Genomic DNA, 26732 nt, shown 5'->3' on the forward strand with positions numbered 1-26732 from the left:
CGCGCCCGTTCGTGCGCCGCTGTGTGCGCCGGGCGCCTGCGCGCTGCGCGACTGTCAGTACCTTCGCCAGGGGCGGGCGGCAGCCGGTAAGTGGCAGCTGCGGCTCCTTCTGTCCCCGCCGCTGGCCCTGCGCCGGCGCCCCGGCTGGTGAGCGCCGCCCTGCCCGTTCCTCTCAGGCTGGCGCTGCCCGTGGCCACCCGAGTCCGGCAACGGGAAGCGGAGGGAGGGGGTGAGACGGGCTGGGCCGGGACGGGCCGATCCGATGCGGGGAGCCCCTCGGGATAGTGAGGCCGAAGAGGGTCCTGAGGGCCCCTCCGGCGCGGCCGCCGTCAGCGGGCGTCTGCCAAGGCCGAGGGAGCCCGGCGCGGCGGGGCTGCAGCCTCGCCTGCGTGCCCGGGGACAGCTCTCCGGCCTCTGCCCGGCAGGGACGGGCACCTGCGTCGGTGCGGATAGTTCCGTCCGAGCCGCCTCGGTCAGGGAGCGCGGGCGGGCGGAGCAGGTGCTGCCGGCCGGGGGCTGCCGCAGCTCCCTCCGAGCTTCGTTGTGAGGGGTCGTGCCCCAAACCTGGGCGCCGCTTCGCGCCTCTAGCGCAGAAGCTCTTTCTGGAGGGGGCAGGGGCCTGTGGGCGGCTCACCCCCGCTGGCTCCCTGCTGGAGCTTGGGGCTGGAGCGGGGGTGTCAAACTCATTTTTACCGGGGCCCACGTCAGCCTCACGGTTGCCTTCCAAGGGCCCAATGTAATTTTAGGACTACATAAATGTAACTACTCCACCTGACGTGGCCCCCGGTGAAAATGAGTTTGATATCTCTGTTCGGGAGGATGAGGGTGTGCTCGCAGCTGCAGCCTTTCCAAGACTGCTTAGGACTTTGTTTTGCTCGCTTCTTCCAGTGCTTTGCTCAGAAAATGGTTGTGGTTTTGTCTAACAGCCTCTGTGTGAAGTTGGCGTGCCTTCTTAAAGTTTGTTCCTCCTTTTGAATGGTCAGTAGTTGCGCAACAACCTGTCTACCTCAGCAAGTTAGTACATAATTGGTTAGGAGACTGCAGTATACTGACTACTCATTTTGTTCATAACGTTACTTAATATGCCTGGGTAGTGACTGTGTGGGTGAGAGCTATCGTGACTGTTAAATGTATTCAGAGTTGTTAATAAAGGAAGTAATTCAGCATAAAGCTTTCTACTGCAGGTAGCATTTCTGCTGCTACTTAAAAGTAACTTTTTTTTTTAATTGTAGGTACATTTCTGGTAGCTTGGAAATGTATTGAGCTCAACAAAACCAGAGTATTCATTCGAAAGTGTGAGTGGTAGGGATAGATCCTGCACCTTGAGATGCAGAGTAGGAAATTGAGCATCGTTTGAGCTAAGCAGGCTGTTAGAGAACTGATGGGTACAGTTGATGGCTGAGGAGGTAAAGCAGGCCATGAGTTTACACTGTGGGATTAATTCTGGAATAAGTGCATACTTGTGCATGTAACTTTTGAAGACACTAGCGGTACAGATCTTGAGATATCAGATGAAGGAACTTGAGCTATGGACTTAAGGTTTCACAGACTAGCTCTTGGGTGACCTTGCCTGGAATCTTTTTTTAACCCTGTTAAGTTATAAAATGACTCATTGTAATAATGCTGTACTGAGTCCGGCTGGGAGTGAATTTACTTTCTTCATAGGGGCTGGTGTGGTGCTATGTTTTGGATTTGTGACTAAACCAGTGTTGATAATACACCAGTGATTTGGCTGTTTCTGAAAGGTGCTTGCACAGCGTCAAGGCTTTATCTTTTTTCCCACTTGCCCTTTACTCCCCTTGAGTAGGTTGGGGTGGACAGGAGATTGGAAGGGAACACAGCCAGGACAGCTGACCCAAACTGGCCAAAGTCATGCTCAGCAATAAAAGAATGGGATAGAGGAAGTAAAAAGAGGGGGGAAGGTGGCTTCTAGGGCAGCCATTTTTTTCAGAGGCTGGCTGGGGCACTGTTTTGCCTATGGTAGGTGGTGAGCAATTTCCTTTGCTTCACTTGTTTTTTATTTTGTTTGTTTTGATTTGGGGTTTTTCGTTTGTTGTTTTGGTTTGTTGTAGGGTTTTTTTTCCTCTTTCCTTCACCTATTAACTGTCTTTCTCTTGACCCATGAGTTTTCTTGCTTTTACTCTTCCAGTTCTGTGCACGTAGTATAGTTCTTCATCAGTTCACTGATTAATCTGTTGAGATTAAGTGATGTACTGGATATGTAAATACAGACTGCCTTGAAAGCGGGTACTTTCAATCAATAACATAGATATGAGAGAGTATAATCTGTAGTTACGGCAGCAGAACCTAACATGTTCCATTAATATTTGATTCCAAGAGTGAAGACATGAAATGTTCCTTTCTATTTGGAAGGAATGAGGTATTCCAGGTGTGTTCCTTGGAGTTCTGCGGATATCATGTTTTTACATCTTTGTTGACTGGGATCCTTCCTGCCTCCTATGAGTAGCTAGTGAAGCTTGAGAGAACAGGTTTGGTTTTATGGCCAGCAAATTTTACCTTTTCTGCATTTTAAATCTAATACTAGTTTGCATGCATGTCTAAACTTCACTAGAAATTCCAGTGGAGACTTGGGTGAGATACATGATTAATTTTTCCCTGCATATCTGCACCTCTGATGGACTGAGGCTGTGGGAAGAATGGAAAACAAAGAGTAGGAAATAAAAATATAATCCATTGAAAGTGTAAATGGAAGTGTTTTACAGTTAAGTCTCTGGATTTGGAGCTTCCACAGCTATGTTTCCCTTCACTTTTGGTACCAAATTTGAGCTATGGCGAAGGGACTATGGTTCTCTCAGCTCCACCAGATTCTAGTTCAGGAAGTTTGGATTTTTGCTTGGACTTGCCACAAGATTTCTTTGTGCTTATCTCATTCCCCTTTTAATTGGCAAACCTAATCTAGGATGAGATAGAATATATTTTTTTAAATGAATATTTGCTGGTTTTTTGTTGTTGTTCTCTTTTTTGATACAAACTTAAAGAGAGCAAAGTAAATAAGAAAATAGTAACCAGAGAACATTTCAGGTAAATTAATGAAACAAAGTTAATTGACTTCAAATGTGATTCCTCTAGAATTGTGATTACTGCTGTTTGTAATGCTTTCTAATGATGCTTCTGTCAAGTTGCAGGTTTTATTGCCAAAGTTAGTTCTCAAATCGTTAACTTTGAAAGGACGCATAGCCATCAAATGAAAATATGTTTTCAAAAATGTCGTATTTCTTTTCAGTACTGTTAAATTATGAAGGCATTTTGAGGTCCTAATCAACAATGGAGGAAACGGATAGAGAAGCAGTTGCAACAGCTGTTCAGAGAGTAGCGGGAATGCTTCAGCGTCCTGATCAGCTGGATAAAGTGGAACAGTATCGCAGGAGGGAAGCTCGTAAGAAGGCTTCGGTAGAAGCTCGACTCAAGGTACAAAGTTTGATAAACTTGAGTGTCCACGGTGCAGCATGAATGTACTTTCAATTTTTTTCCTTCTGTTTTTTTTCTTCTACATTTTCATCCAGATAGTTTTAAACCACAAACTTTAATTTTTGTTCTCTGTCCAAAACAGAAACTTTGCATCTCGAAAGTAACACAAACTAATGCTGTATATCATACTGAAATTTTATTCAAGCACTTCAAGTGTTCTTATGTCCTGTAAATTCTACATGGACAGCTACCCTCATGCTGTATAGCCTGTCAGCCAGCAAATGTTTGTCTTGATGGTTGAATACTGAACTTGTAACACAAAATTGATAATTGCATCTGAAAAAGATCAATAAGTTTAGTCGTTGACTGTTACAGGGGTTTATGTAAGATAGCTAAAAATCTGTCACATTCTTGTCTCTTGCGGAAGTGTAACCGGTGATTTTTGCCCCTCCACCACATATGTATGTGTGAGTGCACACGTGCACACACACAAACTTAACCTGAAATATGGATAAGACCATCCTATGCTTAGTGTCTGTATGGATGGGAGAGCAGAGAGGATGTAAGAAATACTCTTGCTCTGTATTTAGATTGTATACATGTATGATGTGGAAGATGGAGAGTCGGGGCCATCAAGTTCATCAGCTGGAGGAGTTGCTGACTTTTCAGGTTGGATCACTGTTGAACAGTGTCAGCTGCTTCATCTATGTGAATGAACACACGGTAAAACTTTTAGTGTCAACATGTTGGTGCTTCTTTCTGCCTGGATATGTCTTCATCTTTGTCATCATCATCTTCTTCAGATAAATCAAGACAATCAAGTCAATCGAGGGTGAAGAGTAGAAAACCAGGATCGTATTTGTGTGTCAGTTGCAGGGATGAAGCTGCAGAGATCTGGAATGGTGTTCTGCCCAAAAAGCCAGCATTTCCTCCAGTTGGTTATCCTATCCCTCTCTACATCTTCTCCCAAATATTTAGTTATGTCTATTTGTTACATCCTTCTCCACATTTCTTCCTGTGTTATATAAATTCTTACAGGAAAAACTGCTTTGAAATGGGTCAAAGTCGCCTGCTTCTTATTTGAGACTGATGGCTTTCAGTGAAGCCATATTTTTAAGGATTGGTAACAGAACTCTGAAATGCTGGGTGGATCAGCACCAGCTAGCACTGTAGGCTGGTACTTCTCAGCTCTGCAGTCTGAAATGTAGGTGAAGAGCTGCTTGGACTCTGTTCCAGAGCCTGAAAAGTTATAAGCATTGACAGCTGTCTTTGTGTACTTAGTCAATGGGCGAACTTAGGTTTTGTTTTTCTTTCACCCTGAAGAAATACTGTTGACGTATCCTAGGAGAGATCCCAGATCATGGGTTTTCCTGAGTATAAACATGCTTGAATCCTCTACCTTTTGATTTTTAGCTGGTGTGCAGTCAAGAATTTGAACTGTAGGGCTCTAGGGAGACCAGGCAGCCAGGATCCTGGTTCCATAGCTTAATGTTGAGGGCTATCACTTGAAAAGAGATAAAAATGAAGTTTTGAGCCCTGTTCCTAGAATGACTTGGTTTTGTTTTCATTTTTTAGTACAGTGATGGTCAGTCCAATCTAAGATGAGTAGATCACTAGGAAGTGAAGTCTGCAATGCTAGGACATGCTGCGTTCCAGCACCCCCATCCCTTCCCCTGGCTGCAGCTGACTATTAGAAGACAAACTGAACATGGGTGGATGTCTGTTTTTGAATTTTCCTTTGCTGTTTGTGCCAGTGACCAAGATTATTGTTTCTGTTTAGCATAATCAAGTTTCTGCAAAATTTAAATAGGCAAAAAATTGAATGTGTAACATTTGTGAGATGTGCCTCAGAAGAAATTGAAATATCAGATCAGAAGTATTGAACATTTAATAATTATGCGTTTCTTAAAATACTTTATCATTAGCTTCAGACATTTGTGTTTGAGTATCACATTGAATGTTTGAGTATCCTTATTACTTCAGTTTCTGTAGGGGAAAAATGTGTTAATACAGCATTTCTGTAGATAGATATTGTATAAAAATGCCTTATCACTGCTTAATTGTACTGAGTCTGACAGGAAAATACATCTTTATCAATAAAATCAGAATTTGAAAGTACATAAATAGCAGTAGCTTAAGAATCACAGCATTTTTCTGGGACTTTCCTGGTACATTTAAAACACAATAAATGTTTTTCGTACTTAACCAGGATTTCCTCTTTGGCTTCTAGTATCAAACAAAAAGTTCTGTGACTCCCAGAGCTTTTTGGCCTTAAAAGTATGGCAAAAAATGTGGTTTATGCTTAGCAAAACCATTAGTGCCTCATTTCTTTACTGTTTACTTCAAGTCCTTGAGTTTTCTCTGGTGTCTTGCTTTAGGCTTGTCTTTCGAAGTCTGTTATTTCCAGTTTCACTTTCCGCTCACTTGATTTCACCTTAGTAATTTCTTTTTAAAAATACATGTATAAAAAATATGCTGTGGATGTGATCTGATTTCTTTCAGGTACACACTATGGTTTCTGTAAGGTGTCTAGACTATCAAATGGTATTCAGGACTAACAGCCGATTTGAAGAGTCATTATTTCAAGTGTCACCTGTCACAAGAGATGTCTATATCAATAACCTTTCTTTATGCCAAAATAATCTAGTAGTTGTATTGTTGGTCTGGTTGTTGATGTTTCACAGTGTGGAAATTTTGGGTTTGGGTTTTTGTTGCTTTTTCTTTTGGCTGAATTAGTTTTAATTTTCTTGGCTTTAAGGGGGTTTTTTTAGAACATTTCAGAATTTTTTTTTTTTTGAGAGCGCTTTCAGTTGCCGGTCAAAATTGTTAATTGCTTTAGTAAAATCTTTTGTGAATCTGTATGTACCAAGCATTCTGTTGAAACACATGGATCAGCTTTCTTCTGATACTCCGCTTTGAAATGCATTTATGAAGGAAACACAAAGAAATCTCGTTCTACCTTCCCATGATCCTGTTTTAATATAGATTTGTAAAGATGATGATCTATCTGCCTAATCTCCTATGTCAGTTTTATGGGTGAACCAGTTGTATCTATGTTCTTTAAAACTAGATAGAACTTCAGCAAAAAAATATGTGTGCAAACACGGAGTAAGTTACATATTTCTAGTAAGCTGTAATATTACCTTTTCAGGTTTTTTAAATCCAAAAGTGTTAGATACTGAAATGAAAATTAATTCTTGAGGAATGTTAAAAATACAGAACTTATAATGATTAATACGAGTTCTTTCTTTGTCATCGTTTGTATTTAAGGCAGCAATCCAGTCACAGTTAGATGGAGTACGAACAGGTCTGAGTCAACTGCACAATGCACTGAATGATGTAAAGGATATTCAGCAGTCTTTGATAGATGTCAATAAGGACTGGAGACAGAGCATCAACACCATAGAAAACCTCAAGGATGTTAAGGATGCTGTAGTACAACATAGTCAACTGGCAGCTGCTGTAGAAAATCTCAAGAACATATTTTCAGGTAACGTCATGTTCCTTATATAATCTATCACATACTGAAAGCACTTTAAAATGGTACTGACAGCTGTAAGGTTATCAGGTAATGTTGGGAACTTTAAACCTTACTGGGAAGGAAGAATTATGGAAGAATCACCTAGACATTGCATGGATGTCTTCCTAGACATGGAAGTAGCTGGTAACTGTTTAGTATATCTTGACTCTAAATTGTGCTGTAAGAACTTCTAGTCTGGCCTATCTCATCATCAAACACAAGTCACGACCAATCGGTAGCAGGGATAACATGTTTAGTATGAAAGACCGAAATATGTGAGCGGCATGTACAGAAAGAAAATCTGGAAAGATCTGGAATGTTGCCAGTGAACTGGGCTCCTACAGCAAGCCTTTTGGGTAAAGAGTCCCAAATTATTTTAGGAAGTGAAAACTTTTTGCAAACAAAGGCAAAATATGGAACAGCAAGATCTCCAGTCAAAGATTCCCTAGCAATCTTTCTCACACAAGAGTTAGGAGCCTCAAGGTTTTCCATTACTGTTACAAACCTAAGTATAAACCAGCTGAAATTCAGTTTCAACTGTGCAACAGTCTTTGCTTCAGAATTGGGCAGCACAATCACATAAACCAACTCATGCATAAAGAAATTATACATGGGAGACACTTCTTCATTGCACCACTGCACAACTGCAAAAGTTTACAAAATAAGATCAATGTGATACGATGGATACTGTAAAGATAAAGAAAATGCAATTATCTGTGTCCTTTTATGCAGCCTTTTTGGTCCACATTCCATTCCGTCTTGAATCAGGATGAATTTCTTGCCAGGGTTCTTCTGCTTATGAGCAATTTTAAGAATTTTGCCCCTGTAATGGGGGCTAAACCTATTATAGCCCTTTGATTTTATTTAGATACTCTTCTCTATCCTCTCATGATAGCAATTCACAAAATGTACCCATAAAGAAAAATTGTATCCTGGTCATACCAGATTGATTTGTTTAATTTCTGTAAGAGTGTATCTAACTGCTGCAGTACTAAACTGGGATACAGTGTGCAACTTCAAGAAAAAAACCTGGTTTACATGCAGTGTCCAGCAATAAAAAACAACCAAAAAACTCTGTATGTTCCAATGCTGAGTTATTTTGGGGGGGTGTTGTTTTCTTTTACACTGATGTATGCAATTGAGACAATAAGCCTTTTATTTTCTGGCATTCTGAGAAGTTTTTAGTGTGAAGCATCTTCCCCCAGGATTGTTAAACAGTGTAATTGCTGATAAATTCACTCTGAGCAAAACGAATGTTTTATGAATGAAGTGGTTTTCATCATTGAAAGGACAGTTACGCACAATCATTAACAAAATTTTTGGGGCTGCCAGTTTTATCACTAGCTGCCTTGTTTGCAGTGACAACTTTTCTGCTGAGATTTTTCAGTTCTTTCCCCTGTAGGATCCTAATCTGCTACTATAGTATTCCTCGAATACTGAAAAATAACGAAGAAAAAAAAATCTTCAAAGTAGTTTAGCAGCATAGGTAACTAGTGCTGTTCTTCCTTTGTGCCTTAGGCAGGCAAAAACTGTTCCTTCAAGGAGGCGGTAAAATTCAGTATTTGTTGGGTAAATTCAGCCTCAGGTTCAATAGGGTAAGTGACTTAGGCAAGTTAAAAGCCTTTTGTAAAAGATACAAGAAAACTGGTGCTGCAATTTGTTTCATAGTAGACTTTCATGAATTTTTTTTTTAAGGTGTTGGGAGTGGGAGAGAAAGGAAATTATGCTCTGTTGGCACTATAATATTTGTTTAGCCACTGATCAAAATAGGGCATTATAGTTAATAATATATAAAGATATATAGCATTTACTAAAAATTTTTGAATACTCTGAAATAATTTCCTTTAAACTATTTCAAAACAATTACTATAGCTGTTCTCCAGCTTGCTCCTAGTTCTTTTATGGTCTTGTAGGTATTCTTTGTATTTTGATTGACTTGTCTTACTCTTTGTTTCTTCTTCTTTGCCTTTCTTTCAGTTCCAGAGATAGTCAGGGAGACCCAAGATCACATTGAGCGAGGGGAACTTCTGCAAGCTCATCGAAAACTGATGGATTTAGAGTGTTCTCGTGATAACCTGATGTATGAGCAATATCGCATGGACAGCAAAAACACACATGACATGAACCTCATCCATACATACTTTGGGGATATGCAGAAACTTTCTGAGGAGTTGGGAAAGCAACTTTGGATGGTGGTTCAAAGATCTCTTGTTACAGTCCGCCGAGATCCAACCTTGCTTGTTTCTGTTATTAGGATAATTGAGAGGGAGGAGAAAATTGACAGGCGCATGTTAGACCGGAAAAAACAAACTGGATTCATACCTCCTGGCAGACCAAAGAAGTGGAAAGAAAAAATGTTCAACATTTTGGAAAGAACTGTGAGCACACGAATCGAAGGCACTCAAGCAGATACTAGAGAATCTGACAAAATGTGGCTTGTGCGCCATCTAGAAATCATACGTAAATATGTCCTTGATGACCTGCTCGTGGCTAAAACCCTGCTGGATCAGTGTTTTCCTCCCCATTATGACATTTTCAACAGGTTGCTAAACATGTACCATCAGGCTTTGTCTACCCGCATGCAAGAGCTTGCTGCAGAGGATCTGGAAGCAAATGAAATTGTTAGCCTTCTCACCTGGGTTTTAAATACATACAAAAGGTAAGGTCGCCTTATCTCTTCTGTTAGCAATAGTTGGGAGTAAGCAAGCAAAACACAGTTTGTGCTAGTATTTGCATGTCTGTTAACAAATAAGATAAACCAAAACAGGAATAATAGTAAAGAACTTGCTGGTTTGATATTTGTTATGCATTTTGCTTTCTGGAAATTGGTCTTTAAAAGTTATGCACATTTTCTAATATGTGATTTTAAGTTGCTTTGTAAGGTTGAAGTTTTAATATAGTTAAAGACCTGCTTGAAGCTACAGTCGCCTTCTATTTGTGTGCAAGTTTGAAGTATTGGCAAGAGCAGAAGAGACTGAAGGCTCGTGTGTGGAACAAAATGCTTGTTGTTGGCCACAGCCCCAGAACTTTCTATTGTTCTTTTTTACAGGAGTTGGGAATGTTTCAGTGTTGCTTCATTAAGGTTAAATGGAAAGAATGTAGTAACTTCCTTCAGGTTTTCTCTCAGAACTGTGGGGTGATTTGTTTATTCAGAAGAATTTCTGCTTACACTTTGTCTCCTGTGATACTCTTAAACTCTTTTCTTTTGAGTTGTGTGGTTTGTTGGGATAACTTAACCATTATGTCATCTTTTCTTTTTCTTCATCCTCCAGGTAGAAACAGCTCAAATGGCAACCGTTTTGTTTTTGCTGGCATGTAGTTACTAGGGCAACTGATTTGTTTGGGAAAAATTAATGCTAGCCTTTCTGTGGGTTACAACTAACTGTTCTCAGTAGCTGGCATTGACTCAGTCTGTATACACTTTGGCCATCTTGAGTTGTTCAATCTTACTAGTTCAACAAATTGGAAGCTTGATAGATTTAAAGTATAATATAATAAAGCAAACAGGTAGGAAATAATACTGTTCTGTAGAATTTTTATAACCAGTTTTAAGATCCATTTTGTGTTTAGAACTCCGATCTTTGCTCTATGCTGCAAAGTTCTGCTGCTTTTCTTCCCTGCAAGGAACAATCAGGAGCACCCACTAATGCATACTTACCTGCCTGTGTGGGGTATATGATATGCAGCTACTAGTAAGGGTACAGCATCTGCTAAGATAAAGGAGCTAAGTTCATTGGCCTTCTCTTCTTTGTTAATAGAAGCCCAGAGGAATAACCCCACAGTGAATGAAAATCAGAAATACGTGAATCCCTCTATAGGGCCATGGCCTTGGCAGAAATCCTGCTCCCAAATTCTTAACTTATGTCCTGGGACTGATGTTCCAGTAAGGCAATTTTGGGGGTTAAAATTGCTCTTTTGCCCTTTCCCCAGAAGGCAGAGCATGTCATATTTGACCCTCTTTTGTCTGAATAAAAAATAGGTTCTAAACTGCTGTTCACTTCTTGTTCACTTCTATGGAACATTGTATGGTGGAAGATACAGTTTTGTCCTTTTAAACCTTTCTCTACTTTTATTAAATGTAATTGGATATTAGAGGGACCATAGAAATTTGTACTTGTATTTGCATATTACATCTGTGCTTCAAAACCAGCGGAGAAAATACTGACCAATTATGAGAAGCATTAAGTTTTTTTCATGTAATGAATTTAAAGCTATTCATAACTTCTGTTTCTAAGATTTGCAGGATAGGAATTTTAAAATAATTATGTTCCACTTTACCCAAGCATGTATTGGAAGCTGGTTTTAGAACTGTATTTCGCTTTCATATGTAAGTCAATGAGGGCTTTGGAAACATACTGCTATTACTAAACCTGTACTGGGTTGGTACCAGGACTCTAATCTGTGTTTTAGGAAAAACTTAAGTCTTGTAGGATCCTGATGCCCATATTCATAACATCATTTTATCAGTTACTGATCAAGTGTTGACAAAACCACAAAGAGTTCAGCAGCATTGCTACAGACAGTGTCAACAGTCTTCACTGGAAGGAATGGTGCTATATATCTAGCTGGAGGCTGTCTCTAGATCAAGTATCTTTTTTTTACAAGATAGAGCAGGATTGGTGGCAAGCCTGGCACAGGATGCAGAACAGATGTCTTCTAAAATGTTAGTTTCCAGATAATACAATTCTGGTTGAGATTTCAACTTGTTTATAAACTTTTTGTTGTAGGGAAATAACACTTCCTGATGTTCTAAGAGCATTGTCTAGCACTTTCTTTTCCCAGACACTTGACTTGGGTTGTGGCAATAAGGAAAGTGAGCGTGTGTACAGGAAAAATTTTTGGCTTTGGGGGCTAGAGGTAGAAGCCTGTGGTCTTTGTTTTGGGGTTTTCAGTTAACAAGCTTTGAGAAAGGTTTAATGTCTCTGTGGCCTTTTGAAGTAGGGACAATGGTTCTATAACGAGGCTAGAAATATTTCTAATAGGGGACAGTGCCACACAGTTTCTCACATGTCCCTGCTTAAAGTATCTTCAGTCTCTTTTCCTACAGGCTCAGGAAGATGCTACAAATGTAAAGTGTTCAGTTACAGTAGCTTTTATAGTTTCAAATACAAGAAATTTTTTTAAGTAGTTAGCCATAGTATGGGCTTTTTTAGTGCTTGGAGATGTTTTTTCACAATGTGGAAGCACCACTGTGCTGACTCACTGCATATACCCAGAGAAAATCTTTAACTTGCAGAAATACATATAAACCAAATAGTAAATAACAAAAAAACCTTCCTAAACAAGTGTTTAGTTTGTATTTGCCACTGCAAATACAGAACTTGTGGCTTCCTTCTGAAAACACACTGGAAATTGAATGTGAAACAATACATGTTATTATGATTGAATATATTTCCATCAACTGTTAATAAAGCACTCTCTGAAGAGTGTGGTTTTGAGTTATTGATTTGTCTGAGTATGAAATATTAAGAGTTCTTGCTATCTTGTGCTTTGGCATACATTTGTTTGGGTTTTTTTGTTTTAGTTACACAAGCAACTCATTATATAATCTTATAAATTATTGATGAAAAATATTACTGTATTTTATATAATCCCTGTTGAAATATTTTTGAGGGTTGATCTAGTTTCTTTCTGATCCTATAAAATCAATAATTTTTCTTTGCAAGCAAGTATAGCTAATGGTGCTATTATAATAAAGTACCCATGAAATGTACTTTTGATTTGGCATGCAAGATGCTTCCTTGTCTTATATTAGTTGTATTCTCTACCAGTGTAGGAAGCATTGGTAGACTTTCTTTTAATGTATTTTACCTTTGATATGCGTGTGATACAAGTAGCATAACAGCAGCTCTTTTCAGAAACCCTGAGCAGGGTATTTCATACTTTTAACTGATCTTTCCCATTCTAAAATTCAGAATGTGTGAGTTGTCTGTCATCACCTCTGAAATTTAAGACATATAAAAATGTCCCTATTAAGAGCCCCCAGGTTGAACCAGTTGGATTTTATGCAATCTTAAGCAATCACTAGTTCTTGTATGTCAAGTTAGAAACACAGGAGAGGGCTGAATATTTTAAATGTCCGTAAGGTTTTTAATATATGCTGTGCTATATCTTTTACATCCTGTTCTTTCTCTTGTATAGTTTTGTTTACATCCTTGTAAATGCATTTATTGTTGCAGTTACTATTAAGAACTTTTTACAACGTATAAATATTGGAAAATTGCCCCATACAGTGGTCATACAGTGAAAGCTGCATAGTTTTTAACTTTTTAATCTCATTTTTCCTTACTAATTTTCAATGTCTTTTTTTTTTTTTTCCCCTCAACTCAGTGCAGAGATGATGGGAAATTCAGAACTGTCTCCCGAAGTGGATGTAAATTCTCTGGATTCTCTGATTTCACAAAATGTTGTAGACCAACTTCTCAGCAAATATATGTCAACACTTACTGTGAGTAATAATAATTCAGAGACACCTTTGGATGAATGTGCAGCTGCATTAGTGCTTCAGTGCTGTTCCTCCATCAGAGGAAACTATTGTGACAAATGTGAACTCGATATCATTACTTTTATAAATTTTCATAGACTATGTGTAGGTTTGTTTATAAAGTTATGATCAGATGATTTTATAGATGTGAATCAAGACACTTCAAGGAATAACTATGCTTTACAGACTGTATTAATCATATCCAGTGTTTGTACGTCTAAATTCATAGTGCTAGTATGTCGGGTATTACTATGGCTACAAGCCACTGAATGCAGTTTCGTCTCTGTAGTAACTACATCAATATTTGATACAGTTGTGATCTTTTCAAGGTACTCAATGTTCATATCTGCCGGCTTGGTTCTTTTAATAGTCTTGTTCCTTTCATGCCTGTTGACTGCATGAACATAATTTCCTTTTGTCGATGCCATTTCAAATGCATCTTAAATATAAAGATGCTGCTTCTTGGTTATCCTATGAGTCACTTGAAATTGGTCGACTACATGGCAAAGGAAATCAGTATGTGATTGTCAGGTTTTTAAATGTATTTTTCTCTAAAGGTCCACCATTGGTTGCCTCTGAGACTGGATATTGGGGTAGCTGAAACTTGGTACTTGCTGTTCTTATATTGTTCAATTGAATTCCTACTCCTCCAGATTTTAGGAGCTCTGCCAAGCAGAGGAGGGAAACTTTTTGTTTCTTTGTGTTGGCTACTAAAATATGTCCAGCAACAGCAACTACTTGGAATAGATATTCATCTCAATAATACAAACTGATCTTGTTATGTCTGAAGGAAGTTGCCAGTAAAGACTCTGCGTCACATTAACTTTGCTAGAACTTTCATGCAATTTTATTTTTCTGCACTTACCTGTATGACCAAAAAAAATTTTTCTCAAGCTAGTTTTGGCTTGACTCAAGAAATGCCTTTGAATTCATTTTGTCCCCTCTTAAGATGGAAAAAATATACCAATATTGTTATTTAAGAAGTGCTTTTCCCTACTTACTGAAAAATATTATATATACAACATTGTTGTATTTATATTCTATAAGTAAAATAATGCAAAGTTGCTATTCTGTTAAACGCAGAGTGGTTTTCTTTTGCTGGTTTTGATTTTTGGCTGTATCTTCTTTTTAAGGCAGAAAATACTGAAACCGCCTGTGTGTTTCACAGGATTCAGCGTGGTGCAATTTTCTACCCATCTCTACTTGCAGTTCAACTTTATTTATTTTGATGTTGTGTTTTAAACTGTTTGCGAACAAAATATAACGACTTCTATTTGGGTAAATGCAAGTATTTCCTAACTGCAAATATCAAGTTAAATATTGATGTTTAAGTCAATTAAAATGTCTCATTTTCGTGAGAAATAAAATAGTAATAAATTTTAACAGATTTTTAATAGATTTTTTTTAAGTACCTCACCTTGGAAAAAAATGCTCTTGTAAACTATGATCTTAAGATTAAAAATGTTGGTGTCCCCTGGGCTGCTGGCTTAAAAGATAAATTCTTCTTTGCAAATCATCTCATCAGAGCAGTTCCATGCTTATGAGGAAAAAAACCATAATACATCATTTCACATAATTGAAGATGGTGCTATTACATATGTACGTAGCAGGTACAGCACTTGACAGGCTGTAGTCAAAAACACTTGACACTGTAGCTGAAAAGAGAACAACAAAACTACAGGTCTGTGTTTGGTCAACAACCTTTCTTGTGCGGGAAGACTGTAGAGCTTTCTGTTTCTTCCTTTATCCTATCTGCCGATAGGAGTTTTGACTAAAAGATATTGACTTAATACGTTTAAAAATGTAAACATTTTTTTAAATGCCTGTTTCAGACTGGTTTGCCCTTTCTGTACATGCCTACTGGTTATTTTAATTTTTCATGGTAGGGCACACTAATACACCTGTTACACATTGGAAAGAAGTATGAACCTTTATATTACTAGGGGGTTTAACTAAATGTGAACAAAGTAGAAAAGAGACAGAAATCTTCAACCCTTTGAAAACACGGAGATAATTATTTTAGACAGATATCAGGGAATACAGCTACATATTTAGCAAACATGCTTGTCTTTACTACCTACTCTTGCAAATATGCTCATGATACCTGTGTCATGCAAGTGATCAGAAAACTGGTGTAAACTCATTCTAAGAACAGTTGTTGTTAATGTCTATTTGCTGTATTATGTGCTTGTTGGATGGAAGGCCAACTACTGTGTCTCCTCCACTATTTTCTGCAGCACTTAAGTTCCAAGAAGCACAACTCAGTCTAATCCTGGGGTTTTGTCTCCCATGACAACAAGCATCAGTTTCCTAAAATACAGGTTGAAGGAACTATAAACAGATATGTGCTAATTTTCCTACAGGAAGTATTACCCTAATTTATTCCAAATATTGTAGTGGGGTATTTCATTGTATTAAATTTTTAAAACTCTGTTTTTTCTTGGTTGCTTTATTTAATGTAGTCCAACATCATTGGCTGGTTACGGAAGGCACTGGAGACAGATAAAAAAGACTGGATAAAAGAAACTGAACCAGAAGCAGATCAAGATGGGTACTATCAGACTACACTTCCAGCTATTGTTTTTCAGGTATAAGAGAACTTGGTTATTCTAGAAAATCTCCAGAAGCAGTACAGGGATTTGGGGGAATAGAGGCATGGGGAAGGGATGGAAACCAAACTGTTTGGAACGCCGTTGGTTCTATGTCTATTGCAGTATAGGGGGTTTTTTTCTTGTGGAGTTTAGTTGGAAGAGTTGTTTCTTTTGAGGTTATTATTTGCCTTTTCTTTTGCTTAACACTTACAGACTTAGTTCTTTTTATGTGTAGATTAGAAACATATTTTTCCCAGCCTTTTCAGTTGATATTTGTATTTAGTTAACTGCTTTTACCTAGGTCTCTTTGTAAGGTATTAGAATATTGTTTGTTAATATGGTACTGAGGTAGTTAGGTGTGTATTTGTTCCCATAAATTATTTGTTCTACGAACACTTTAATACTGGAAGGAAAAGTTCCACTGAAGATCAAAAATGTTACTGTTTAAATACTACTTCAGTTAACATTAATACCTGTCCAAATTATTAAATAACCTCAAAACAGAAAAGATAAGGCTGTTTCTAAGATTTTTAAGATCTTTAAAAAAACAAAAAAACGCCAAAACAAAAAAACCCACAAAACAATAAAAACCCCAACCTGCACCACCCTGTCGGCAGTAGAAATTAGAAGTTTTTAAAGCGATCTTTATCAACCAGAAAAATGTTAGCTCATTTATTATGCTCATTTTCTAATTTTTCTTTACAAATATTGTGTTGGGTGCCTTCAATAAAAGATAGATGGACTGTTCTTCCTGCATTTGTTTCCTGCTTTTTTTTTCCAGTCTTATACCAGCATTTTTGCTACATTCTTTCATATTTGTATTAGCGCCAAGGTTGACTTCATCTAATTCTTTTCAGAAGGTGTGTGATGGCAGAGAAACTGGTGGCTGGCTATCGTGTCATACTGTTAGAGGCTGCACTGTTGAAATTCATGTAACAGTGAAACTTTCAAAGTCATCTCAGCATAAAAGCAGCTGATGTTTCCACCTGGCTTTGTACCCTTCCTTTCCAGTCCCCCTGCTCTCAAACACAGCTCCCTGTAGGTCACCTAGCTCTAGTTTCTGAATTTAAACATTCCCTTTGACTTCATTAATGTGAACTTAACTACTTTCATAGATGGGGAAAGCAGAGGAATTTCAGTTATAAGGTCATTCATTACTAGCTGCAGGAGCTTATGAAGAACTTTGATTCACTGTAAAGCCAAATTCCTACTGAATTAGAAATATTAAATACTTTTTTTGGCTGAACAAAGAATGCAACTGTTTCAGTATCAGGAGAAAACTACAACATGCATGAATGGTTGTCGATAATTTATTAATTACATGTATGGAAATAGTGGTTTGGTTTTGTGTGTTTTTTTGGTTTAGTCAGCAGCAGTTGTCTGGGCTTTTTTTTTTTTAAAAAAAAAGCACATGTAGAACTGGTGCTAGTGACAGTCTCAAACAAGATAGGAGTTCTGTCTTTGGTTTACCACTGATGAAGGCCTGTCTTTACAACTAAACAATTTTTAATCTAGATGTTTGAGCAGAATCTTCAGGTGGCCGCTCAGATAAATGAAGATTTGAAAACAAAGGTACTCCTCCTATGTGTTCAACAAATGAATTCATTTCTGACCAGGTAACATAAATTTTGAAGTATAAATGCTTTATATTGCCTCAGCCTCTTTTTGTTCCTACAATTCCAATGCTTAGTTTTCCTCTGGATGTTTCTTTATTGCTTTGTCTTTTCTCCTATCACATCCATGCCAACCAAGCTTTTCTTCTCTTTCCTTTTCTTGCTTTGTTCCTCCTTTCCCCAGTTTCACTGCAGTTCTTCTGGCACTTTCACTTCCTCTCTGCAAATGGCTCTAATTTTTGCAGTCAGTTCTGCTTTCTTTTATATCTCAAATTTGTATCTTTTTCTCATAAATAAGACAAAAAACACCTCCTTGGCTGGATTCCACCCAGAACAGAGATGCTAAGCATCACGTGAGCACCCAACCCTTTATAAAATAGTTCTAAATACCTAAAAGGCCCTTGTGGAGCATTCGATCATACAGGTGTACTTATATTACTACAGATTTCTGTTTAATGCCATTCCTTGTCTATGTTACAGGTACAAAGATGAAGCACAGTTGTATAAAGAAGAACATCTTAAAAATCGTCAGTATCCTCAGTGCTATGTTCAATATATGATTGCAGTCATCAACAACTGTCAAACATTTAAGTAAGTCTGTGTGTTCTTGCAGTATTGTGAGAAAAATAAGTGTTGATATTTCATTTGTATTAAAAATATTACTTGTTCCCAGAACCTTCTCTTCTTTCGTATACAAAGAGGGTTTCAGTTAAGATAGTTTAGCTGACTGGACAAAAACAACAGGCTTAAATATATTAATGTTTTATTAGGAGGTGGATATTGTGATTACTCTTGCCCTTGGCAAGCCAAGCCATCGCCCCTCACTGGCAAAAATCCACTTGTTATTCCAAGAATTTCATTTCCAAAGAAAAATTTATCTTCAACTTTCAGAATTTCAAAAAGTCGTTTCATTTATTTTGGCTGGGCCCTGCAATGTTCTCTTACATTTGATCTCTCACAGGTCACCTTCAAGCAGTATGATCAAGGTGAACTGAACTGGAGAAAAGAGTAGAGTTTGCTCTGTTAAGAATATCAGAACAGGAGAAAGAAATCCTTTTTGTTTGTTTCAGTGTTCAGCAATCCAGCTCCATGTTCATCTCTTATCTGCTGCCGTTCTCAAGTTTACAAGTCAGCAGTAGTTTGTTACCAACATAAAAGCAGCCTAGGTTGATCACTCTGAAATCATGCTGGAGCGTAAATTAAGGCTTCCAAAGCAAGCAGAAGACATTATTTCCTCTTGCAAAAATAATACTATCTAGTATGTCTCTTTCTGTGTATGCACTCCGAAAATTTAGTAGCAATGCAATTGTGCATCAGTGGGTGATGAAAAGCATTGTTATTTGTCACAGAGAATCTATAATCAGTCTGAAAAGAAAATACTTGAAAATTGAAATGGAAGACACATTGTCAAGCAGTCATACAAGCATGGATGCAACTTTAGACATCATTGCCAAAGAAGGATGCTCTAGCCTGCTAGATGAAGTCTTCATGGATTTGGAGGTTAGAGATTTTTTTCCTCAAAACAACAGAAGTATTATTTTATAAGGAAAAATAATTCAGGAATGAAGTAGTTAGGAAGCCTTTTGATTGCTAAATGTATTTTATGTAGTGCACTAGCAAAATGCCAGTAAACATCAGTCTTACTCTTCACTGGTATAGTTTGCATGTAGGAGAAGGAAAAGTTTCTTATTTCTATTTCAAAGAGTGACTTCAGGCAGGTGCTTTGTATATAGTGAATATTTTCTAGCACATTTTATTTAGTCTAATACTTATGTCGCTGTGTTTTAAGAATTATTTGGGAAACTTCTGCTGATATTATCATCTTTGTACAGGTGAAGGACACCTGTAATTAAGATAGTTAAATGACTCAAAAGGTGGGCCCATTCTGACTGATAAACTTCCATGTTGAAGAATTCTAGCATCTTGTATAGAATCTCTCAGGAAAAAAAGAATTTTTTATAGCTAAAAAGAAACTGGGAGTATGGGGAGGGAGGCATGTAAATTAGTGAAATAGGGGGGTGAAGAAAGAAGCCCTGTGATAGTATTTTCAACTAATGTAGACACCTTCAGTGGTTCACAGTAAGATAGATAAGGGGAAATTGTTTAAAACAAACTTGAGGCTCTTAAGCAAAACCTTTATTTCTCACTTACTATGCTCACTGACTATGAGAAGACACTCCTACTCTAATGACCATTCTTTTAAATTCCTTAACCTTAAGCTTCATGTCACTATTATCATTTAGAAAATACTGTGCTCTAACATGTCAAGATTTTTTTGTCTGGGGAGAACAAGGAAAGATGGGTATGTAGATGTAGAGAATACTGGAATTGCATATCATGGAGTTCTGGGAAAGGAGTAAAGTATTTAGGCCACCAAGTTTGGTACAGGCACAGGAAGTTTGTGGGGCCATCAAAGAGGAACAACTGAGTAGCCAGTAGCAGTTCAAGAAATCAGGCATGGAGTTACATTATCACAACAGTTGAAAGGTGCCTTATGTTTAAAATTTGAATCCTGATGCTTCCTATGCTGATTTTATCCTCGGACCTTTTTTTTCTTTTTTAATTTAGCATTGACATTTAAATAGAGCACGTCATAAAGGATTTTAGAGAACTCCTGAAATGCTCAGGTTAGCGCAGTTGGTGTATATACACACCCAGTGTATATCTCAGGGTAGCACTCTGACAACTGATCACATCATTTTCCTACACTTACTGCTTATTCCTTTTGAAGGAGTGTAGTTTAGAAATGTATAACACTTAAAGTTGTCCCTTATTTTTTGTAACTGCACTGATATGATGAAAATAGCAAAAATTTGTTCTGATCAATTGTTTATTTTCTCAGCCACATCTCAATGAGCTGATGACAAAGAAATGGTTGATGGGGTCTAATGCAGTGGGGACTATCTGTGTCACTGTAGAGGATTATTTCAATGACTTTGCAAAAATAAAAAAGCCTTATAAAAAGGTAGGTGCAAAATATTCTATGATACTTTGCTAATGTACTCTGAATATTGTGTTGGATTGGAATTTCTGAACACTCAATGGAATTCAGAATTCGAATACAGAAATTGCAAGTGATTCATCACTGGAAATGAAAAAGTGTTCATAATCATATTGCAAAAGTCCAAATCTTTCTCTCCTTTTTAGTCCAGAAAATGTGTTGGCATGTTACTAGATTGTATTCTTACCAGCTTTTACTTTTCTGTGTCTCCTCAGAAGTTTGTAGTCAGATAAAAATAGCTCTTTGGAAACTAGTTTTGCTGGCTTGTAATTACTTTTTTTTAAAAAAAAAATAAATGCACACTCTTTAATTCCTAGTTTTAGCATGTACAATGACACATAGATAAGTTGGTGCCATAAGGTTTAACAAATGCATAGCTCATGTTTAAAGTGCTGTTACAGCAGCATAATGTGCTAGGTTAGGTCAACTCTAGGTTAGGTGAACTCTTTTTTTCTTCTATGGTCTGCCAAAGGAAATATGGATTTCTCTATTATTCTTTAGTCTTCAGTATTGCTGTACTTGTTTTTGTCCTTTATTGATTAAAGTCAATTTTGTGTAGTTAAGATAGCATGTCTTAAATGATTTGCTAAAATTTAGGAATTATTTGAAGCCAGCAAGATCAGGGTTTAGGTGAGGTCTTTGAACAAAGTCTTACTAAGTAGAGGTGCTTAAAAGACACAGTCTCAAAATCATACACTTATTCTTTCCTACTTCAACTCTGAAAGAGTTAGAAGGGACTGCTCGAAGTTCCCCTGATGACCTCTTACCGTCAGTATTCGCAGATCCTAGAGGCCTTATTATGTGTGTGAATTATATACATTTTCAGAAAAGGTACACAAAAGAAGTTAGGTCAGTCCCAGAATCAGTCTATATTCATGGAACAGCTTTCTTTTCCAGATCTGCTTTGTTACTATGAGGTAATAGTGCTTAACATGAGTTTCTTTAAGTGCTAATACCAATCTCTGCAGTCACATGTTTCGTCATGTAGCATTTACTGCCATCTTATGCGGCGGCAGAAGACCACGAACACATTCTTTTTGACATTCATCACACCTACTATTCCACTGTCTCCTAGGACAAAAAAAATCTCCCACACAAGACACTTTTTGTTTCTCTTGTTTGAGATGGGCTCTTTTTTTCTGGTTTTAAAATATTCTTGGTTAACCCTGTTTTGAAAATCCCGTTTTTAAAAGCCACATGAACAGAGCACCTGAGTAAAGACTACAGCTCAGTAGGGAGGACACAAGTCTGGAACAGGGGAGATCTGGATTTTAGTCATTCTGCTTTGCTGTTTTCCTCGTATGCCCTATTATTGCACTGCTGGCTCTTCTTCGGTGTTCTTTGTCTCAGTTGTAGTAGAACTGTTGTTCTTCACTTACTTTTTAGTGGGATGAGGCATGCATGTCAGTCTCCCACAGTCTATTCTGTGGAGTCAGTTTTCCTCTGTGTACTTGGCATCAATTCCACCAATGCAGGAGAAGCTGCCCTTGAACAACCAGTAAACTTAGTGTATTTCTGCACACTCTTGAGAGCAGGACTTGAAATCATGTTTTCGATGTCCTGAATGAGGCCTGAGACTTCCAATACTTTGCAAACTGTTGTTTTCTCTTTTTTTCTATTTTTTCTCCTCTTCTCTCTTTCCTGAAACCTTTCTCCAAAATTTAGACTGAAGCTGGAAGCACACATTGATTGAAACTAAAGCATGATATATACTAATAAAATATGATTAAAAGTTTGTGACTCCCTGTTACACAGGCTTTTTCTTAGTCTTAAGTAACTTTTCCATCATGCTTAAGGGGAAATAAAACCTACCTGAGGCTTTGCGGGATTTAAGGATTCTCCTTACATTAAGGTGGAAAAAACATGTAAAGGATTTTTTTGTGGGTTTGCTATTGTTTTTTATTTGCAAACCTTGGCATTTCTCTTGCACCAATACCAGGCGCTCACTTAGTCACCAGTAGCTATTTCCCATAAAAACACAAGTGGAGAACAGCAAAGCAGCCAAGGAAGGTGTGAGAAGGTGATTGCTGCTGGCTCTCTAGGCTTCTTACCAGACTTGACCCAGAGCACAGATGACGTGGCAAGACTTGGAATGCTTTATGCAATGTACTGGAGTTATCCAGTAAAAGCCTCTGTGATGGCTCGTCATTCCTAGACTAGATAGAAAGAGCAAGTCTGCAAAGCCAAGCACAGATCTGTTCTAAGGGTCATCTGAATTATATCATGTTTGTTCTTCTATCTTTGGATATGACTGTGTTCCTCCAAAATAATTCGACATGTCATTAGAGATATCTTGGTTTTGTTGTTTCTCATAATTGGCATGTCCTTTTTGTTAGGCAAGGTCAGATTTTCATTTCTGTTGGCATCATGAAAATTTAAAGCCACTCAAAATGTGTAGTATTGGCAAAAACTGTGTACTGGTGATTAAGTGCAAATAGTCATTTCAAATCCTAATAATTGTTCAAAGACTAAATATAATGGCTACATTTGCAGGTATCACTGGCATAATCCACCACCTTTTTATTTTCTTGCAGACAATGACTATTGAGGCCCATCGGAGAGTGGTTGTGGAATACATCAGAGCAATCATGTTAAAACGTATATCTTTCAAGAATGCAGAAGAGAGGAAAGAGGGTGCGGAAAGAATGATTAAAGAAGCAGAACAGTTCAGATTTCTGTTTAAGAAGCTTGCGGCTGTAAGTATTTGCTTTGGATAATGCCGCTAACCTGGTAATTTAGAATAAAACACACATCTACTGCTTGGGGAAAATGGCTGGAGTTAGACCTCCACCTCTCCAAAATGTTGGGTGGCTTGTGAGTATCAAGGGTGCCAGCTGAGGGCACAGGCAGAGGTTTCTGAACACACACAGGCCTGCTGCTCAAGTTCCTGAGCACCAGTTTCTACTGCTTTGTTTTTATACAGCTCTCTGCAGCTGAATATTTGAATGGCCTCACAGAGAAAGGTACTCCAAATTTGTAGTAGTAAGTGAAAGAAAAAAGCAGTTGTTTATTTAAAAAAAAAAATTAAAAAATTAATTGGGCTTTGCTTTTTCTGGCTAGAAGAAAGGGTGATACCATCAAACAGATGTAGACTTATTACCTAAGTAACATGCAGTGTATTAATTTAGAATCAACAAGTATGTTGACCCCATTTAAAGTGCAGTAGAAATAGAAAAGATGGACAAAAAAAGGTATTTGAGAAACAATGTACAGCACAAGCCTAAAATAAAAACTAAATCCTTTTTTAACTGCGTGAGGAGCAGGAATCTGTTGGAAAGCTCCGAGGGCCAACAGATGACAAAATGGAAAAAGAATGCAGAGAAAGATAAAGCTGGAAAAACTGTGGAGTGGTGGAAGAGGTGGCATTCATCTCTGGTCACTGTGGAAGATGTTGGGGCAACTCCTGTGTCAGAGTCCTCCATTGTATGGGATTCTGTGTGAGATCTGTTTCTGATTAAGGCATTGATAGAAGAGGTTATGGAATAAAAGAGGTGAAATAAATACCACATCAGCGGGACCAGATGACCTGGAACTAAGAGCACTAGAATAGTCCAGAGATTAAATAGTAGATACTACAGTTGGGTTGTTCAGTTGTTGAAAGCTGCCTTGGTGGCCAGATGACTAGAAGGAAGATAATGCAGGGCCAATTCTTAGACAATGTCTCAAATGAGATTTGGCTTTCACATCAGTTATACCTAATGTTTGCACTGGCAAATTAGTGAAAGTTAAGGACTAGAATGCATCACCATGTGGATAAATACAACATCATTTGTAAGACATGAATTTCTTTACTGATATTCTGAGGATAGGTCTCTGGATGAAGAACAGGGGAAGAGGGTTATGGTGTCAATTCACAAATATTTTGTTTTCTAAATGTCTGAAAAGTCAGCTGTTTGGGGAATTCAAGAGCATTGCCAGACAAAATACCAACGGAAGGATTGCTTATGGATATTGATGGGATTGCTTTTGTTTTGGGGACTTTTTTTTTTACTTTTCATCTTGCAGGGCTCTGGGGAGGACACTGAAGGACTGTGTGACATCATTGAAGCCATTGCAGAGGTTATCAAGCTAACTGATCCTTCACTGCTCTATCTGGAAGTTTCAACATTAGTCAGTAAATACCCAGATATCAGGTAATTCTCTCTGCCCTCAAAATTGAGAGAGATAACATAGTTTCTTTGTAGTCTTGGGCAAACTTTAAAACAATGTGTAAATGTGATCATATTTTAGAATGTAGCCACTTTCTTGTGAAAAATAATGCTAATATAAAATATATGTGACCTGGACAAGGGTGTATACGAACTTATGTACTTAAGTGCTCAATGGTACAGCAAAGAAATAATGAAAATACTTCTGCGTTTTGGGGGAATAAAATATGTTTTAGAGTCCTAAGAGCAGTCAAAATAGTACTTCATATTGAGCTGGAAAAGCCAGCTAGTGACTTGAGATCTGATTAAAAATTAAAGTACGTGCTGAAACTGAGTGAAAGGATTGCCAACTAAGGGATATTGTTGACAAAATCCTACTTGTGCAAAGTGTCCTACTAATGCCAGTTTTACCATTTTCCTTTGGTAGGGATGACCACATTGCAGCTTTGCTGACCGTGAGAGGTGATGCCAGCAGAGATATGAAGCAGACCATCATTGAGACTTTGGATCAAGGTCAAAGCCAAGCGAATCCAAACTATGTGCCAATATTTAAAGAAATTACGGTTCCCACTCTAACTGTGCCAAAACTTCTTAAGTAATTGACAACTCTGTGTGTCATTACTGCTCTGGGATCGGCAGGTTTGAAATATTTGAGGGCAAATTTGGCAATGCAATTTTGAGTGAAGTTCAGCGTACCCTGATACTTGCTAGGCATGTTTCTTCCTAAAGACTTGGATGTGGGGAAAGGTAGCCAGATTTCTGAAAGAAGATGGATGTAAAGGTCATGTTTGAAGAATGAAGCTTATAATGGCCAGGGGATTTTTACTGATCCATTTGTTTTTGCTGTCAGCAAATACATTTTTCTCGTGGAATATGTTTGCACTGTGCACTGCAATGCCATATAAAGATATTTATACCAAAAACAAGAGAGCTGGATTAGTGCTGGATAGACTAACGTACATTGCTTATAATACCTAAGCAGACTCCTTTAGAACTGTCTTTATATGGCACTGCTTTGAGCCTATGTTGATGTCCTGTATCCACTTTCACATTATACTTTGTGTATGTACTTACTTTGGTGTAAAATATTTTATTGCAGAAAACCTAATTATGAAATGAAAAAACCTGACTTAAGGGACTGAATGAAATTGCTACCGTGCAATTTGATTATAGGATGAATAAATAAAGACATATGAGGTACAATTTTTTTAATCGATTCACTAAAAACAGCACAAAGCACTACCAGTTCAATAAAATGTTAAACCATTGCTACTGTCAGCTATGTATTCTTTACATCCTTAGAGATTTACAGTAGGTTTAAATCTTTTTTTTGTTTTGTTTGAAGTGTGAATAAACTTTGCATTTAATAGTTTTCTGAAAACACAAGATACTGGTTTTTATTTCCACAGTATTTTCAGACTAATGCTTAAACCTAATTTTCAATATTATTTGTTCTAATTATAAAATACTACTAGAAAATTGTGGATTTGGAATGACTTGAAGAAGGACACAGTGAAGGCATTATCTGTTAGTACCTGAACAGAGTTGTCAAAGATAAGTACAAAGACACAAGCCTACGTGTTCTAATTAATGTTCTGCACTTTGGATATGGAACTTGTTTGGCTTGTGAACACCCAGACCTTGTGCAATTCAGGCTCTCTCCCTGACTCCTCTTTACCCTGGAAGAGGTATGTGCAAGGTCAGCAGTTTGGACAAGGGATTAAAATAAAGATTGTGGCTTTTTTTTCATTCACAGGGGGAGCACGTCCCAAAGGATAAGGATGGTTCAGTAGAGCATTAAGTTGGTATCTCTGTACTAGGTAGTTTTAGCGAGGTCTGGAGGCACCCCAGGTCCCATGGGACCTTACACAGTTCCTAGAAATTGCAGGTAGGGGGAGAGGAATTAGGCTGATTTTTGAAGTGTTGTGTTCAGCCCTCACTTAAGA

The 26732-nt window shown here is 37.9% G+C and overlaps 1 protein-coding gene across 3 annotated transcripts; it reads left to right on the forward strand.

The window, feature by feature from the left end:
- Positions 1 to 6: 6 nt before the first annotated feature.
- Positions 7 to 26097, forward strand: EXOC3 (exocyst complex component 3). 3 transcript variants are annotated; one of them, XM_065628806.1, is made up of 13 exons: positions 7 to 86; positions 3245 to 3429; positions 6700 to 6919; positions 8927 to 9608; positions 13280 to 13397; positions 15896 to 16021; positions 17540 to 17640; positions 18118 to 18228; positions 18987 to 19137; positions 20480 to 20602; positions 23173 to 23334; positions 24644 to 24771; positions 25214 to 26097. In XM_065628806.1, exons 2-13 carry the CDS (start codon positions 3286 to 3288, stop codon positions 25383 to 25385), a joined length of 2238 nt encoding a protein of 745 aa, XP_065484878.1. In that variant the 5' UTR covers positions 7 to 86; positions 3245 to 3285; the 3' UTR covers positions 25386 to 26097. The 3 variants fall into 3 exon arrangements, with proteins under 3 accessions (XP_065484878.1, XP_065484879.1, XP_065484880.1); XM_065628807.1 differs by having other exon boundaries at positions 74 to 147; XM_065628808.1 differs by lacking the exon at positions 7 to 86 and adding an exon at positions 211 to 229.
- Positions 26098 to 26732: the final 635 nt, after the last annotated feature.

The sequence above is a fragment of the Caloenas nicobarica genome, chromosome 2 (genome assembly GCF_036013445.1).
Source record: "Caloenas nicobarica isolate bCalNic1 chromosome 2, bCalNic1.hap1, whole genome shotgun sequence".
NCBI lineage: Eukaryota > Metazoa > Chordata > Aves > Columbiformes > Columbidae > Caloenas > Caloenas nicobarica.